The sequence below is a fragment of the Erinaceus europaeus genome, chromosome 2 (genome assembly GCF_950295315.1).
Source record: "Erinaceus europaeus chromosome 2, mEriEur2.1, whole genome shotgun sequence".
Lineage (NCBI taxonomy): Eukaryota > Metazoa > Chordata > Mammalia > Eulipotyphla > Erinaceidae > Erinaceus > Erinaceus europaeus.
Genome location: NC_080163.1, coordinates 156,266,970 through 156,284,117, shown reverse-complemented (window position 1 = coordinate 156,284,117; position 17,148 = coordinate 156,266,970). Strand labels below are relative to the sequence as shown.

The following is a 17,148-nucleotide window of genomic DNA, read 5'->3' as shown; positions in this document are numbered from 1 at the left end:
TTGGAGACTTTTAACAGGCTGGCAGTATTTTGCTTAGTAGTATCTCTGCAATTGCCAATCAAGTAAAGCTATTTTATTAATTTCCCACCTCCCTTGTTAGCCCACTTCTGGAAACTATGGATTGAGTATCCTGCTATTCTTCTTGCTACCTGTGATGACTGATAAAGATCATGTCACAAGTCCTCACGTCCCTGATTCTCAAAACAATAGTTGAGGTGTGTCCTTTTCAACTGAATCTGTCGCTGAATTCTGACTTTGATTCAAGCGTATTTCCCAGAAAGTTGGTAGTTTAGGGTTATTTTTGGCAATTCACTGTCCCTTAGCATTTCATCCTTGTCAACACCATCATCTATAATATTGTGAACTATACGACTACTTCTTTCCCAGTTTCCCCTATCCCTGGCAGGAACAAAGGAACTCGAGGTTGTAGGTTGTGTAATGGTGACATAGCCAAAACTAATGATAGCCCCCAAACCTACTTAGATTATTCACTATAAGATGTTACAATTGTGATGCCTTCCTCTGACCCTTTGAGATGTATATACATAAACACATATACAATCAGAATTATATACAATCTATATATAAATCAAAAGCATTCTTTCTTGAGGCCTGAGGGCCATTCCTGTGAGAGAAGACAGAATATATATGTGTGTGTGTGTGTGTGTGTATATATATATATATATATATATATATATATATATATATATATATGTATATATATTGCCTCCAGGGTTATCGCTGGAGCTTAGTGCCTGCTCTACGAACCCACTGCTCCTACAGGCCATTTTCCCCATTTTGTTGCACTTGTTGTTACTGCTGTTGTTGAATAGGACAGAGAGAAACAGATAGAAGGGGAGACAGAGAGAGGGAGAGAAAGACACCTGCAGACTTGCTTCACCACTTATGAAGTGATCCCTTTGCAGGTGGGGAGCTGGGAGCTCAAATCAGCATCCTTACTTGCACTTCACGCCATGTGTGCTTAATCCACTGTGCTACCGCCCAACCCTGTTGGCTTCTTTTTCTAAGATTAATTCTCTCAGGAAAGAGAGAGAGAGAGAGAGAATGACTCTGGCCCAGGACCAAAGTCATGACTTCATGTTTGAGAATCCAACCCTTTATTCATGGGACCACCTCACAGGCCACTAGGATGCTTTTTCATTCAAACGTAGAGACGTCTGAAGAGAATTACTGAGACAAAGCCTGGATAAGGCACATGCCCTATCTGGTGAGATCTCTCTCTAGCTATTCATTCTCTTTTTATTTATTTAATCAGAGCACTGCTTATCTCTGGTTTATCATGGTACTGGAGAGTGTACCTGGGAGCTCTAGTGACTCCAGTAAAAAAAAAAAAAAAAGCCAGCTATACTACCACTGGAGCTTTTTCCATGGCCCTATTCATCACCCCCATTTTTTTTGAGGGGGATAGGAAATAGGGAGAGAGAAAGATAGACACCTGCAGACCTGCTTCACCGCTTATGAAGCATCTCTGCTGCAGGCGGGGATAGGAGCTCAAACACGGTCCTTGTGCATATTACTGTGTGCACTTTACCGGGTACACCCTCATATTCATTCCCTTTTTTATTTTTAATTTTTTAAAATATTTATTTATTTATTACCTTTTTGTTGCCCTTTTTAAAAATTATTGTGGTAGTTATTGTTGTTGTTGGATAGGACAGAGAGAAATGGAGAGAGGAGGGGAAGAGAACGATAGACGCCTGCAGATCTGCTTCACCGCTTGTGAAGCGACTCCCCTGCAGGTGGGGAGCCGGGGGCTCAAACTGGGGCTAGAACCAGGATCCTTACACCGGTCCTTGCACTTTGCGCCATATGCACTTAACCCGCTGAGCTACCGCCTGACTCCCACATTCATTCCCTTTTTAAATTCCCTCAATCACCTCTGCATAATTCAAATGTAGTTCAGCTGTTTCTCATAATGTAAGCCGTCAGCTGTTATCACTCTTTAGAGACTGACTGGGTTTCCTCACAGTGTGGTGTTTGAGTTCAAAGGGTCAGGGTAGAGAAAGATACAAAGCACATGTGCAATACAGGTATACTTTATCATCAAGCATCAGAAGTCACCTTAAGAAGATTTCAACACTACTTCTGGAAGAACAGGTAAGGCTAGAGATATTCTAGCTATTTTTGAAATGTATATGCACAGTAAACTTTGAAAATATTGATGTTAACAAGCAAAACACATTTTCTATGTGGTAGTACATTTTTTAAAAAAAGATTTAATATTTATTTATTCATTCCTTTTTGTTGTCTTTGTAGTTTTTTATTGTTGTGGTTATTATTGTTGTTATTAATGTCGTCATTGTTGGATAGGACAGAGAGAAATGGAGAGAGGAGGAGAAGACAGAAAGGGGGACAGAAAGATAGACACCTGCAGACCTGCTTCACCACCTGTGAAGTGACTCCCCTGCAGGTGGGGAGCTGGGGGCTGGAACCGGGATCTTTATGCTGTTCCTTGCCACGTGCATTTAACCCGCTGTGCTACCGCTTGACTCCCAGTAGTACATTTTTATGACTTAAACCCATCAGCTGTAGTTAAATTACACTAAATTTTACTAATCATTAGTCAAGAGGATTTTACCTCAACAAACATTTCAAGTTCTCTTAGTAACATGTTGATAAACAATATCATGTTGGTTAGTATAAGTAGTATCAATATTTAAACCATGTACCACAAGCCCAAATATAAGTAATGTACTAGAAATTTTTTTTTACTAGAATTTTTTAAAATTATTATCTTTATTTATTGGATAGAGACAGAAATTGAAAGGGAAGGGGGCTATAGAGAGGAAGAGAGGCAGAGAGACATCTGCAGCACTGCTTTAACACTCGAAAAGCTTTCCCCCTGTAGGTGGGGACTGGGGGCTGGAACCAGAATCCTTATGCATTGGAACATGTGCACTCAACCAGGTATGCCACCACCCAGACCCCTAGAAATTTTCTTTATTTTTACTTTTTTTAAATATTTATTTTATTTATTCCCTTTTGTTGCCCTTGTTGTTTTATTGTTGTAGCTATTATTGTTGTTGTCGTTGTTGGATAGGACAGAGAGAAATGGAGAGAGGAGGGGAAGACAGAGAGGAGGAGAGAAAGATAGACACCTGCAGACCTGCTTCACCTCATGTGAAGCGACTCCCCTGCAGGTGGGGAGCCGGGGTTTGAACCAGGATCCTTATGCCGGTCCTTGTGCTTTGTGCCACCTGTGCTTAACCCGCTGCGCTACAGCCCGACTCCCTATTTTTACTTTTTACTAATTTGTTATTTATGTGGTTGCTAGAGCTAGAATAATTCAGCAAGATTTTCCTGACAGAGACAGAGAAACGGGGACAAAATGTGAAAGGAAAAGATACAGTATCAAAGCTTCTCACAGTGGGTGAGGACTGGGCTTGAAACTGGGTCACTGTTAAGGCAAAAACATGCACTCTCTCAAGTGAGCTATCTTGTTGGCCCTTGTATAATTTAGAATTTCTCATACATTCACTTTAAAATATGTAAAAGTCTTTTGTATTCAATCTCTTACTCAACACAAGGTCAGCACATAAAACAGGTCTAACTCTGCTTTCCCAACTTCCCTGAAGGTTTCATGGAAAGGTTTCAATGTCTCAAAATTGTTCCTAATAGATTCCCTGTCTCTAGTTTCTTCTCTACATGCAATTTTTCTCTCGCCCTCTTACCGATTTTAAATGCATACTTTTGTTGCAGTCTTTCTCAGTTTACATATCCCACCAAGCGAGACAAAAATAGGAAAGTAGCAATTCCTTAAGGCTCTTCAAGCCTGCAAATGTTCTACACTATACCTACTGATGAATCAAAGAAGATTGGGAATGAAGTGACTCATGTCCACTGTGGATAAGTAATGAGAAAGCAGGGGCCAGGCAGTGGTGCCCACATAAAGTGTATGTGTTACAGTGTGCAAGGGCCAGGGTTCAAACAGCTTGTCCTCACTTCCAGGGGGAAGCTTCAGAAGAAGCAGCAGTACTGCTGGAGTCTCTGTCTCCCTTTCTTCTCTCCTCCCTTTTTTCCTCTCAGTTTCACTCTGACTCTAAGAAAGAAAGAGAGAAGAGAGAGTGGAAGAGAGGAGAAGAGAGAAAAAAAGAAAGAAAAACGGGGGCGCTGGGCGGTGGCGCACCTGGTTGAGCACTCACGTTACAATACCATAAGGACCCCCGTTGAAGCCTCTGGCCCCAACCTGAAGGGGGAAAGCTTTGTGAGTGGTGAAGCAGTAGGTGAAGCAGTACTGCAGGTGTCTCTCTGTGTCCATCTCCCCCTTACCTCTTGATTTTGAGCTGTCTCTATCCAATAAATAAAGATAAAGACCACCCCATCAGATGGGGCCCTAATCAGGAAGTCTTGAGATTCCCAAACAGGCATGATGGGCCTAGACCTCAAATAAATCCCTTTCTCCATTGTTACCAGTCATTTCTATCAGGAACAACACAATAGACCCCGTTGTGAGCCCCCATAGACCTTGCCCTCAACTTGGATCAACAACGGTAGAGAATGTTCCATTCTCTGAAGGGAGGCTGGACAATATGCTGTATGCTACACCTGAGGAAGATGGGTCCTGGTATTGGGACAGCTTGGAACGTTCCTACTTATGACCACAGAATGTGAGCTCAGATCTATAGGGATGCAGAGGTCACATAGGCTCCTAAGCTGAATATGGGCCCTAGATCACATCAAATCGATTACAATCAACAATATTTATACACCTTTCCCATATTTGGGAGCTACTCTCTTCCCTGATCCAGCTTTCTGGTCCTTCTACCAGCATTACATCACCTTCCCAGACAATAATTAGGATCCACCTACATATCAGATTTCAGGCTCAAGGAAAAAAAAAAAAAGCCAACACTAGTATAGCCACAGGCCCTTTGGAATATAACTAAAATATGCCTCCTTGCTATCTACAAAACAGAGACCCTCCCCAACTCTTCATCTGCACTGTTCCAGCCTTTAGGTCCATGATTGGTCAACAATTTGTTTGGCTTTGTATGTTAACTCTCTTGTCAACCACCTGGTTCCAGATGTTAGCAGGATGTCGACCAGACTTCCCTGGACAGACAACCCCACCAATGTGTCCTGGAGCTCTGCTTCCCGGGAGCCTTTCCCCACTAGGGAAAGAGAAAGGCAGGCTGAGAGTATGGATTGACCTGTCAACGCCCATGTAGTGGGGAAGCAATTACAGAAGCCAGACCTTCCACCTTCTGCATCCTACAATGACCTTGGGTCCATACTCCCAGAGGGTTAAAGAATAGGAAAGCTATCAGGGGAGGGGATGGGATACAGAGTTCTGGTGGTGGGAATTGTGTGAATTTGTACCCCTCTTATCCTATGGTTTAGCCAATGTTTCCTTTTTATAAATAAAAGAAAGATAAAAATAAATAAATATAAAAATAAAAAATAAATGGAAATGAGAAAGTAAAGAAATAAAGCCAGGGCCGGGTGGCAGATATACATATTCATACACACACACACACACACATCATTAACAAAATTCACCCTATTATGTGTAAGGGGTTGAATTACTTCTAAAAACAAAAAAAAAATATTTGAAAGCTTCTGTAAAATTAAAAAATAAAAAGAAATAGAAATTAGTAATTATGCTAAAATTGGAAATTAGTCCAGGCCCTTGTTATTTATCTAAAATCTCCCAGTGAATGATTATTACTTCTGAGGATAATTTGGACACTATTTATCTTCTTCTTCTTCTTTTTAAAGTATTTATTTCCTTTTGATTGTCCTTGTTTTTATTGTTGTTGTAGTTATTATTGTTGTTGTTACTGATGTCGTCGTTGACGGATAGGACAGAGAGAAATAGAGAGAGGAGGGGAAGACAGAGGAGCGAAAGATAGACACCTGCAAACCTGCTTCACTGCTTGTGAAGTGACCCCCCTGCTGGTGGGCTGGAACCGGGATCCTCAGCTTAACCCGCTGCACTACAGCCCGATTCCCTATTTCTTATCTTATCTAATGTGTCTTAAGTATTTTCTCTTCAACATATTTTCTATTTCAACATTCTGGTCCTCCAGAATGTTCTCACGATGGGCAGGTACTTAAAAATTTAAAGAAACCGCCTTATTTCACGTAGAAAGACAATGCCAAGTGGCTCTTTCAAACGTGGTTTTGGCCCCTGCGGGCTTGCGGCCTGGACTACATTTCCCAGCAGGCCTCGCTCAGAACTAAGGGTGCCTGCGTGAGGCTCCCAGCTGAGAGCGGCTGCTGCTGCGGCGGCGGCGGCGGCGCACTGGCCGTCAGGACTGCGGACAGTCGGGCGCTTCGGGGTTTGAATGGCTGCGACCCGGGGCCCTCAGCTCACCTGAAAACCGGTTGCCCAGCGCTACGAGATGCCGTCGGGAGGCGACCAGTCGCCGCCGCCCCCGCCGCCTCCTTCGGCGACCGCGGCCTCGGATGAGGAGGAGGACGACGCGGAGGCGGAGGACGCGGCTCAGCCGGCTGCGTCGCCGGCCCCTCAGATCCAGCAGCGGTTCGACGAGCTGTGCAGCCGCCTCAACATGGACGAGGCGGCGCGGGCCGAGGCCTGGGACAGCTACCGCGCCATGAGCGAGAGCTACACGCTGGAGGTGCGCGGGGGAGGCCGCGAGGGGCTTCCCGGGCCTAGTCGCCGTGGGCCCCAGCGGGAACCGGGCCCTTTCTCATCCGGGTTGGGACGGGTGCGGGGACTCCCACTGGTAGACAGACAGACAAGCGGACGGGGCCCCTCCCCGCCCCCCCTCTTTAGTCCTGGGCCTCATGCTTGTTAGAAAACCCCGAGTGACCCCGAAGGGGGAGCTCGCCGCCCGAGCGAGCAGGTGCAGCTGGTTGTCAAAAGCTGTCGGGAAGGGGGCGGGCGGGCTACGCCGTTCTCCCGGTTTCTGCAGGTTGAAAGCGGAGTCTCCTGGCTTCCCTTTCAACCTTCCCGCCCCGCCCCACCGGACCCCTTTGGATCCCCCCTCCCCCTTTCCATCCCCAACTTTGTCCGGGGATCGCCTTCGTTTGAATAATCGCGGTCTTTCTGGGTGGGGGTGGCGGTGAGGGCGAGCGATGTGAGTATTAGGTGTAAACAAAGACGATTCTTGCTCGGGGCAAATGAACCACAGACCCGGCCGCCCTCCTGGAGGCAGACACGCCCCCCCCCCACACACACACACGCTTGTCGCTGGCGAGTCGTTACTGCGGCGACCTTAAGGGACCTTTTGACGACCCCCCCCCACAAATACATCCTCTCCCAGATATTGGCGCAGGACACCGGGAGACGGTGACCCAGGCTGCACCCAGGCGTGTTCTAGTCCCTTTCTTCCTACCAACTAGGGGAGGAGGAAAGCTGACCTTGCAGCCAGTGAGGCTCCACGCTGTAGGCACCGCCCTTTTCTGGGCCAATGGGAAGTCACCCGGAAGTCTGGATTGTTTATGGGTTCTTTGCCTGTGTGAGGGAGGCCTTTAAATGTCAGATCCTGTGGGGGTTTTTTTGTTTTCCTGTTTTTTTTTTTTAATTTTTCTTAGTGATTTCACAATGCTTTGCATGATGTAAAATAACAGGGCTGTCATTTCATAGTTTCCACCCCCAGACTTCCCTGTCTCAGCCCCTCCATTGGAAGCATTCCTATTCTTTATCTCTCTCTGCGAGTATGGACCCAAACTTTTTTTTTTTGCCCCGCCCCCCCAAACATTTTATTTTTTATTTTCTTGCCTCCAGGGTTATCGCTGGGGCTTGGTGCAGCCATTTCCCCTATTTTATTGGATAGGGCAAAGAACTTGATAGAGGAGGGGAAGGTGGGGAGAAAGAGAGGTACCTGTAGACCTGCTTCACCACTTGTGAAACGTGCCCCCGAACCTGGATCCTTGCGAGGGTCCTAGCGCTACTTACTGGACCAGAGTGCTTTATGGGGTGCATAAGGTGGGAGGTCTGGCTTCTGTAATTGCTTCTCTGCTGGACATGGGTGTTGGCAGATAGATCCATACCCCCAGCCCGTTTCTATCTTTTCCTAATGGGGCAGGGCTCTGGGGAGGTCGTCTGCCCAGGAAAGTCAGGATGGTGGCTGAAAGGTGGTAAGATATAAAGCAGGATAAATTGTTTAATAAACAGAAATGCAAAGGTAGGAATAGAGCAGATGAAATTAGGGGTCTGCGGGCAGGAAGAAGCTAAGAAGTCTATTTTAGTTATGTTCCAAGGGGCCCATGACTTTAAATTTTTTCCTGAATCTGACAAGTAACATACAGGTGGACTAAAAATATTGTCTGAGAAGTTGGTTTCAGAGTTGAGAACGGGGTTTTATTGCATTGTGGTATGGTTTGTGGATAGCCAAGGGTACATAGGCTCAACATAGGAAGTAGTGACCCAGGCATTTACACTGTGATGACTCTGCCTGTGAGTTGCTCACAAGCTTATTCTTTTAAATTTTTTCAGTCATCAGTATAAAGGAAATTCAGTCCCTTCTTCTCACAGTTGTATCAATATCTTTAGAAAAAGAAAAGATAGTCATGGGCCAGGGATGTATGTGGCTCAGTGGTAGAACCCATGTCTTGGATGTGTTATCCTTGGCACTGCATAAAAACAAAGACAAAGGGAGTCGGGCAGTAGTGCAGCGGGTTAAACACACGTGGCACACAGCGCAAGGACTGGCTTAAGGATCCTAGTTCAAGCCCCTGGCTCCCCACCTGCAGGGGAGTCACTTCCCCTCTCTCCATTTCTGTCTGTCCTATCCAACAACAACGACATCAATAACAACAACAATAATAAACACAACAATAAAACAACAAGGGCAACAAAATGGAAAATAAATAAATAAATAAAGTTATATAAAAAACCCAGACAAATAGAGCATCATAAATAGCTGGAGGTAGGTGTTCTGTTATCTTTCTCATTGAATAATGATTTTTAAAAGATTGGGCCAGGAGGTGGCGCACCTAGATAGGCTCCTACATCACAGTGCACAGGGACTGGGGTTCAAGCCCCTGGTACCCATCTGCAGGGGGCAAAGTTTTGTTGAGTGGTAAAGCAGGGCTACAGGTGCCTCTCTGTCTCTTTCCCTCTCTCCCTCTCAATTTCTCTGTCTCTATCCAATAATAAACAAAAGATAAAAAAGAAGAAAAAAGGGTTTAAAATAAGATAGGAATTGACTGGCCTTTGAACCTGTCAGATTGAGGTGTGCCTGAACTGTTACTTGAGCAGCACAGAATTCAATTTTGTGAAACATAAACTGAAAATATTTATACCTGCTTTGCAGGCCTATTTAAAAAAATTTTTGTTTTAAGCCATTGTTTATTTTTAATTTTATTTATTCTTTAATATTTTTATTATCTTTTTTATTTACTTAATGGAGAGAGACAGCCAGAAATCAAGAGGGGAGAGGGTGATAGCGAGGGAGAGAGACAAAGAGACACCTGCCACACTGCTTCACCACTTGTAAAGCTTTCCCCCTGCAGGTGGGGACCAGGGGCTGGAACCTGGGTCCTTGAGCATTACAACATGTACCACCAACCAGGTGCACCACCTGGCCCATCAAGCCATTGTTTACTTGTGATTAATAGTGGTTTACAAGGTTATAAGATTATAGGGTATCAGTAGCACACCTACCAGTGAAGTTCTGTGTCCCCACCTGCAGACGTGTTTTTAAAATCAAATGACATAATGTGTAGTTTCTGGCTTATAAAGGACTCCTGTGCTTTACAGTTTACAAAGCTCTTTCAATTATTATTATTATTTTAAATTATTATTATACTGCTCAGCTGTGACTTCTGATGATGCAGTGGATTGAATCTGGGACCTTAAAACCTTAGCATGAACATCTTTTTGCATAACTGTTATGCCGTCTCCCCACCTTTTCATTATTTTTAAATTTTATCTTTAAAATTTTTTTTTATTGTTGTAGTTATTGTTGTTATTGATGTCATCGTTGCTGGATAGGACAGAGAGAAATGGAGAGAGGAAGGGAAGACAGGGGGGGAGAGAAGGATAGACACCTGCAGACCTGCTTCACCACCTGTGAAGCGACTCCCCTGCAGGTGGGGAACTGGGGGGCTCGAACCGGGATCCTTACTCCGGTCCTTGTGCTTGGCGCCACCTGCACTTAACCCACTGCACTACCACCCGTCTCCCTATCTTTTAAATTTTTTTACTTATTTTGCCAGTAGAGTTATCACTGGGGCTTGCACAGTCCACAGTTCCCAGCAGCAATTTCCCTTATTTTCTTCTTCTTAAAAAAATATGTTTGGGGGCCAGGCAGTGGTGCACCCAGTTACGCTCACATAAGCACAAGGACTTAGGTTTGAGTCCTCACTTCCCACCTGTAGGGGCTCCATTTCATGATCAGTTAAGTAATTTGCAGGTGTCTCTCTCTTCTTCTCTCTATCTCCCCATCCTCTCTTTAAAATTAAAAAAAAATATTTATTTCCTTTTTGTTGCCCTTGTTTTTATTATTGTTATTGATGTCATTGTTGTTGGATAGGACAGAGAGCAATGGAGAGAGGAGGGGAAGACAGAGAGGGAGAAAAAGATAGATACCTGCAGACCTGTTTTCACAGCTTGTTAAGTGACTCCCCTGTAGGTGGGGAGCTGGGGCTCAAACCCGGATCCTTACTCTGGTCCTTGCGCTTTGCGCCACATGCACTTAACCCACTGTGTTACTGCCTCACTCCCCCCCCCAATTTTTTTTAAATCCTTATTTATTGGATAGAGACAGCCAAAAATTGAGAGGGAATGGGGAGATGGGAGAAACAGAGAAACACCTGCAGTACTGCTTCACCACTCGACAAGTTTTCCTCCAGCAGGTGGGGACCAGTGGCTCAAACCCAGGTCCTTGCACATTGTAATGTGTGCTTAACCGGGTGTGCCACCATCCAGCCTCTCCCCACCCTCTCAATTTCTTTAGCCTACCTAGTTAAATTAGGCCATCAGAGCAGTGGCTTTGTAGTGACAGCACCTAGCCCCAGTAATAACCCTGGTAGCAACAAAAATAAAATAAATAAATAAATAAATATTTACTTTTAAAAATTTGATAGGACAGAGAGAAATTGAGAGGATGGGGGGACATAGAGAGGGAGAGAAACACACCTGCATCCCTGCTTCACCTCTCGTGAAGCTTCTTCCCTTCAACTGGGGTTTGGGAACTTGAACCTAGGTCTTTGTACATTTTTTTTTCTTTTTTTGACAAAGGTGTGAGAATGAAAAAATGAAGAATGAGAGAGACAGAGAAGGAAAGATACCTGCAGAATTGTTCTACTCCTTGTGAAACTTCTCCCCTGTAGGTAGGAACAGGAGCTTGAACCAGGTGACACCACCACCTGCCTGCTAATCTCACTCTTTGTGCATAGCCCAGTGTGCTACCACTGGGCCCCCTGATAATTTCTCCCATTGTAGGTGAGGTGGCTGAATAGGCTGTGTATATATATATATATATAAAATCTTAAATTGTCAGGAAATGGGAACTCTTGGTGAGGTCCATAAGTGCCTCAAAATAAACTCTTAGTTTTGATCTCTGAATTTGGTAAATTAGAACTAGCATTATCACCATATAGTTGAAGGATTTCAACTTATAGAGGTTAAGAGTGATGAAGTTCTGGGAGTTGGGAGGTAGCACAGCAGGTTAAGCGCAGGTGGTGCAAAGCACAAGGACCTGCAGGGGAGTCGCTTCACAGGCGGTGAATGTCTGCAGGTGTCTATCTTTTTCTCCACCTTCTCTGTCTTCCCTTCCTCTCCATTTTCTCTCTGTCCTATCCAATAATGACAGCATCAACAATAATAATAACTACAACAATAAAAAACCAAGGTCAACAAAAGGGAATAAATATTTAAAAAAAAAAAGAGTGATGAAGTTCCTTGTAAGCAGGTGACAAATAACAGATGGCCAGTAAATTATTTTAAAGACATGTTTGATAACTCAACATTTTAAAAAAATTTATATTATTTTCCCTTTTTTTGCCCTTGTTTTTTATTATTGTTGTAGTTATTATTGTTATCGTTATTGATGTCATCATTGTTAGATAGGACAGAGAGAAATTGATAGAGGAGAGGAAGACAGTGGGGGAGAGAAAGACACCTGCAAACCTGCTTCACCGCCTATGAAGGGACTCCCCTGCAGGTGGGAAGCTGGGGGCTTGGTCCTTGTGCTTCACACCACGTGCGCTTAACCCACCGTGCTACAACCCAACTCCCGATTACTCAACATTTTTAAGATTTTGATCTCAGATTCTTAACATAGTTTGTGCAACTAAGGAACATTTATCAAATACTTGGTAATCATCTATTCCTTGCAAGATACTGTTTTTTAAAGTGCTGGGAACTGAGCAATGAACAAAACACAAAAGTCCCTAGCTTTATGGAGCTTCTGGGCCCCCATGCTGTAAGGTTATGTGGGATGCTAGTCTCATGGAAGTATACAATCTAACAGAAAGCATGAATGATGATACAGAATACTGGTTATTGACTTTTAGCTTTTAATTCCTTGAGTTTTCTTTCTTTCTCTCTTTTTTTCTCCTTTCTTTCTCCTTTCTTTCTTCTTTCTTTCTTTCTTTCTTTCTTTCTTTCTTTCTTTCTTTCTTTCTTTCTTTCTTTCCTCCAGGGTTATTGCTGGGGCTCGGTGCCTGCACTACAAATCCACTGATCCTGGAAGCTATATTTTCCCCCCATTGTTGCCGTTGTTTGTCGTCGTTATTATTATCATTGTTGCTGTCATTGTTGTTGGATAGGACAGAGAGAAATGGAGAGAGGAGGGGAAGCCGGGGGGGGGGAGAGAAAGAGAGACACCTGCAGACCTGCTTCACCGCCTGTGAAGCGACCCCCCCTGCAGGTGGGGAGCCAAGGGCTGGAACTGGGATCCTTATGCTGGTCCTTGCACTTTGCGCCATGTGCACTTAACCCACTGTGCTATGGCCTGGCCCCCTCCTTGAGTTTTTTATGATTTTAAAATGTCACTCACTTAATTCTCATAATTAGTATGTAAGAAAATTGATCTTCTGGGGTTGGGGGGCAGGTGGTTGGGAACCTAGTTGAGTGTGTGTTATAATGCACCTGCAGGGGGAAAGCTTTGCAAGTAGTGAATCAGTGCTGTAGGAGTCTTTCTGTCTCTCTCCCTCTCTGTGACCCCCTTCACTCTGAATTTTTGGCTGTCTCTATCCAATAAATTAATAAATATAATAAAAAATTGTAAAAGAGAAAAAAGAAAATTGATCTTCTGTAGCTAATTTGTCCAAGGTATTTAAATCCTATCTTGAGACCCAGAGGCATATATCCTGGAATGGAGAGTGAGCCAGGAAGAAAATATATGATTATTGCCTTTTATGATCTTGGAAGTTAACTTACACACCACTTTCATATTATTATTATTATTGTTATTGATTTAATAATGATCGACAGGATGGTGAGATAAGAGGAATACAATTCCATACAATTGTGAAAAAAACTTTAAAAAAAAATTTATTTCCTTTTGTTGCCCTTGTTTTATTATTGATGTTGTTGTTGTTGGGTAGGACAGAGAGAAATGGAGAGGCGGAGGGAAAGATAGACACCTGCAGACCTGCTTCACCGCTTGTGAAGTAACTCCCTGCATGTGGGGAGCCAGGGCCTCGAACCGGGATCCTTATGTCGGTCCTTGTGCTTGGCGCCACATGTGCTTAACAGCTATGCTACCGCCTGACTCCCGAAAAAAACTTCTTATGGTGAAATTGAAAGTGTATTTTGGAAACTGTATTTTCAATGATGGCTCCACCCATTCCATGTTCTCTCTTTTTTTTTTTTAATTTTTAAAAAATATTTATTACCTTTTGTTGCCCTTGTTTTTTATTGTTGTAGTTATTATTATTACTGCCTAACTCCTTTCACTTCTGTTTTTAGTGTCTGTATGTAATGAGAGAGAGAAGAGCAAGATTACCACTTCATCTATGTTTTGTTTATTCTTCTCTCACTTGTCTTTTATATGGTACTGGGAATTGAATCCAGGGTCCCAAACATGCAAAGCTGGTCAAGAATATATATATATACACACACACACACACACACACACACACACACACACATATATCTTATTAGCTAAAACCAATTTTCTTTTCCTTTACAGGGAAATGATCTTCATTGGTTAGCATGTGCCTTATATGTGGCTTGCAGAAGATCTGTTCCAACTGTAAGCAAAGGGACAGTTGAAGGAAATTATGTATCTTTAACTAGAATCCTGCGCTGTTCAGAGCAGAGGTAACTGTTAAGCTTTTGAAAAGTTGTTTCACTAATGTAAATGTTTATATATTATGACATTAATTCAGTTCTTGACCATTTGCCTCTATTGAATGCTGAATTTAGAATTTAGGCCATGCTTTTCCTTTGTCACATCTAAATTAATATCTATTATATTTTACTTTGTGGTGAAGGATATTTATTTATTTATTGCTATCAAGGGTGGGGCTTGGTGCCTGCATGGCAAATCCACTGCTCCCATGGTCATTCCCACCCCCTACCACTTTTTTTTTTTTTTAATTTGTTAAGCAATACAAAATCTAATGGCAGGGCCAGGGGTGGGGAGAGAGGTTTGGAGAACTAGAGCTAGCTCATTCAGTAGAGTTTATACTTTACCATTACTGTGTGTGAAGATCGGTCTTGGAAACCCCACATACTCCCAACCACCACCACTTGGGAGCACCCTGTAAATAGAAGCTTTGTGAGTACTATGTTATCTTCGCTTCTCTTTGCATCTTACCCTCTATTAAAAGAAGAGGAAGAAGAAGGAGATGAAGTAAAAGAATTCTTCCAGAAGAGTTGGGATAATGCAGGCCCAAAGAATCAGCAAAAAAAGGGAAATTTAGTTTTTAACTATAGTCAATTCTATTTGTTAATTTTGAAACTCCATCCTGAGTTATATTTAGTCCTAAGAGAAAAAAAAAAGGCATCAGCATGAAAAATTGAACATCTCATTTGTAACCTGCAAGTTCTGAAAATGGCAGTAGTAGACTTAAATAAGGTGCATAATTATATTCAGCATGAAGAAGTGAAAAAGAAAGTGTCAGACAAGAAACTTTAAAAAAGAAGTTCAAACTGTGGACACAGCATAGCAAACTAAAATTATATAAAATATTAACGCAGGTAATTCAGTCAGTCCATTACTTCAGGATTCTGCTTCAAAATCCCAGTTTTGGGACTGGCAAAATACCTCACGTAGAAGTGTGCTGCTTTACCATGTACATGATCCAGGTACAAGTCTGCTTCCCCTACTGCATTGAAGGAAGCTTTAGTGTTGTGGTCTGTTTTTTTTTTTTTTTAATATTTATTTATTATCCCTTTTGTTGCCCTTGTTTTTCATTGTTATTGTAATTATTATTGTTGTTCTTAACTGATGTCATTGTTAGATAGGACAGAGAGAAATGGAGGGAGGAGGGGAAGACAGAGAGGGGGAGAGAAAGATAGACACCTGCAGATCTGTTTCACCACCTGTGAAGCGACTCCCCTGCAGGTGGGGAGCCGGGGGCTCGAACCAGGATCCTTATGCCGAGGCCATGGATATTTTAATAGGGTGGGTTTGTCTAGTGAGTTGAGATTAACTGTAGGTCATTTATCAATGAGTGGGTGGGTGGGGGGCTCGAACCAGGATTCTTATGCCAGTCCTTGCGCTTTGCGCCACCTGCGCTCAACCTGCTGTGCTATCGCCCGACTCCTGTGTTTTGTTTTTTTTTAAAAACAAATGGGGAGCCAGACAGTAGCCCACCAGGTTAAGTGCACATAGTGCAAAGTAGCATCCCAGTTCAAATCCCCCAGTTCACCATCTGCAGGGTGGTCGCTTCAAAAGCAGTGAATCAGGTCTGCAGGTGTCTCTTTCTCCCTTTCTGTCTTCCCCTCCTGTCTCAGTTTCACTCTGTCCTATCTAACAACAGCAGCAGCAACAACCACAACAATTAAAAAAAGATGGTCTCCAGTGCAGTCACCCAGCCCCAGCAATAACCCTAGAGGCAAAAACAAACAAACACTTTTTATCTTCAATTTATTTTACATGTGGGGGTCAGATTATTTACTTTTCTGTCATAATGGAGTAAATGCTTGTAAAGAAAGAATAGTTTAAGAGAAAATATGTGTATGCGTGTGTCTGTGTGTTGCTGAGACATTGTACACTTGGAATTTCACTGCTCCAGGGCTGACTTTCAGATAAAGATACAGAGGGGGAGAGACCACAGCACCTCTAAGCCTCCCCTGATTTCCCATGTGGTATCGGGGCTTACCCCAGGGCCATTGCTCATGGCAAGGCAGTACCCTTACCTGATGAGCTATCTCTCTACACTCAGGAGAAAAGGTATTTATAATGCATGTAACTGCCAAAAAACCAGCAGTTGGAATTACACAAAAACAAACAAACTGTAATGAATGACTGAATTACTGACACACAACTACCAAAAATGAATAAATCATATGATTTCATAAGAACCAGGACTCGGTTCACAAAGATATTCAGTTTCACTAGTAATCAGACAATTTCAAATAAAAAAAAATAAAACGTTTTATATTCATAAGACTGGTGAAATTTGATGGTACCAAGTTTGATCATCATGTAGGCAAATAGGAACTCTATTGGCATTTTATTTACTTATTTAAATTGCTAAATTGCCACCAAGATTATTGTTGAGGCTCAGTGCCAACACTTAAGAAGCCACCTCTCGGGAGTCGGGCAGTAGTGCAGCGGGTTAAGTGCAGGTGGCACAAAGTGCAAGGACCCATGTAAGGATCCCTGTTTGAGCCCCAGCTCCCCACCTGCAGGGGAGTCACTTCACAAGCAGTGAAGCAGGTCTGCAGGTGTCTATCTTTCTCTCCCCCTCTGTCTTCCCTTCCCCTCTCCATTTCTCTGTCCTATCCAATGACGACATCAATAATAACTACAATAATAAAACAAGAGCAACAAAAGAGAATAAATATTTTTAAAAATAAACTAAATAAATATGAAAAAAAAAAAAGAAGCCATCTCTCCTGGTGGCTATTTTTTCCTTTCCCCCATCCTCTTTCTATTTTATTGGGTAGGACAGAGAGTAGTTGGGGGGGGGGGGAGATAGGCAGGAAAGGTAAACATCAGCAGATCTGCTTCACCTTTCATGAAGCAGCCCCCCGTAGGTGGGGAGTGGGGGTTCAAACTCAAATCCTTTTGTATGGTAATTTTTGCACTTATC

At 43.1% G+C, this 17,148-nt stretch overlaps 1 protein-coding gene across 1 annotated transcript in view; it reads left to right on the top strand.

The window, feature by feature from the left end:
- The first annotated feature begins 6,239 nt into the window (after window positions 1-6,239).
- The window catches only part of RBL2 (RB transcriptional corepressor like 2), a 71,111-nt gene continuing 60,202 nt past the window's right edge, over window positions 6,240-17,148 (top strand). Inside the window, exons 1-2 of the mRNA XM_060172160.1 lie at window positions 6,240-6,602; window positions 14,073-14,203. Of these exons, the coding sequence (XP_060028143.1) occupies window positions 6,366-6,602; window positions 14,073-14,203 (368 nt within the window). The 5' untranslated portion in view covers window positions 6,240-6,365. The remainder of the gene's footprint in view (window positions 6,603-14,072; window positions 14,204-17,148) is intronic.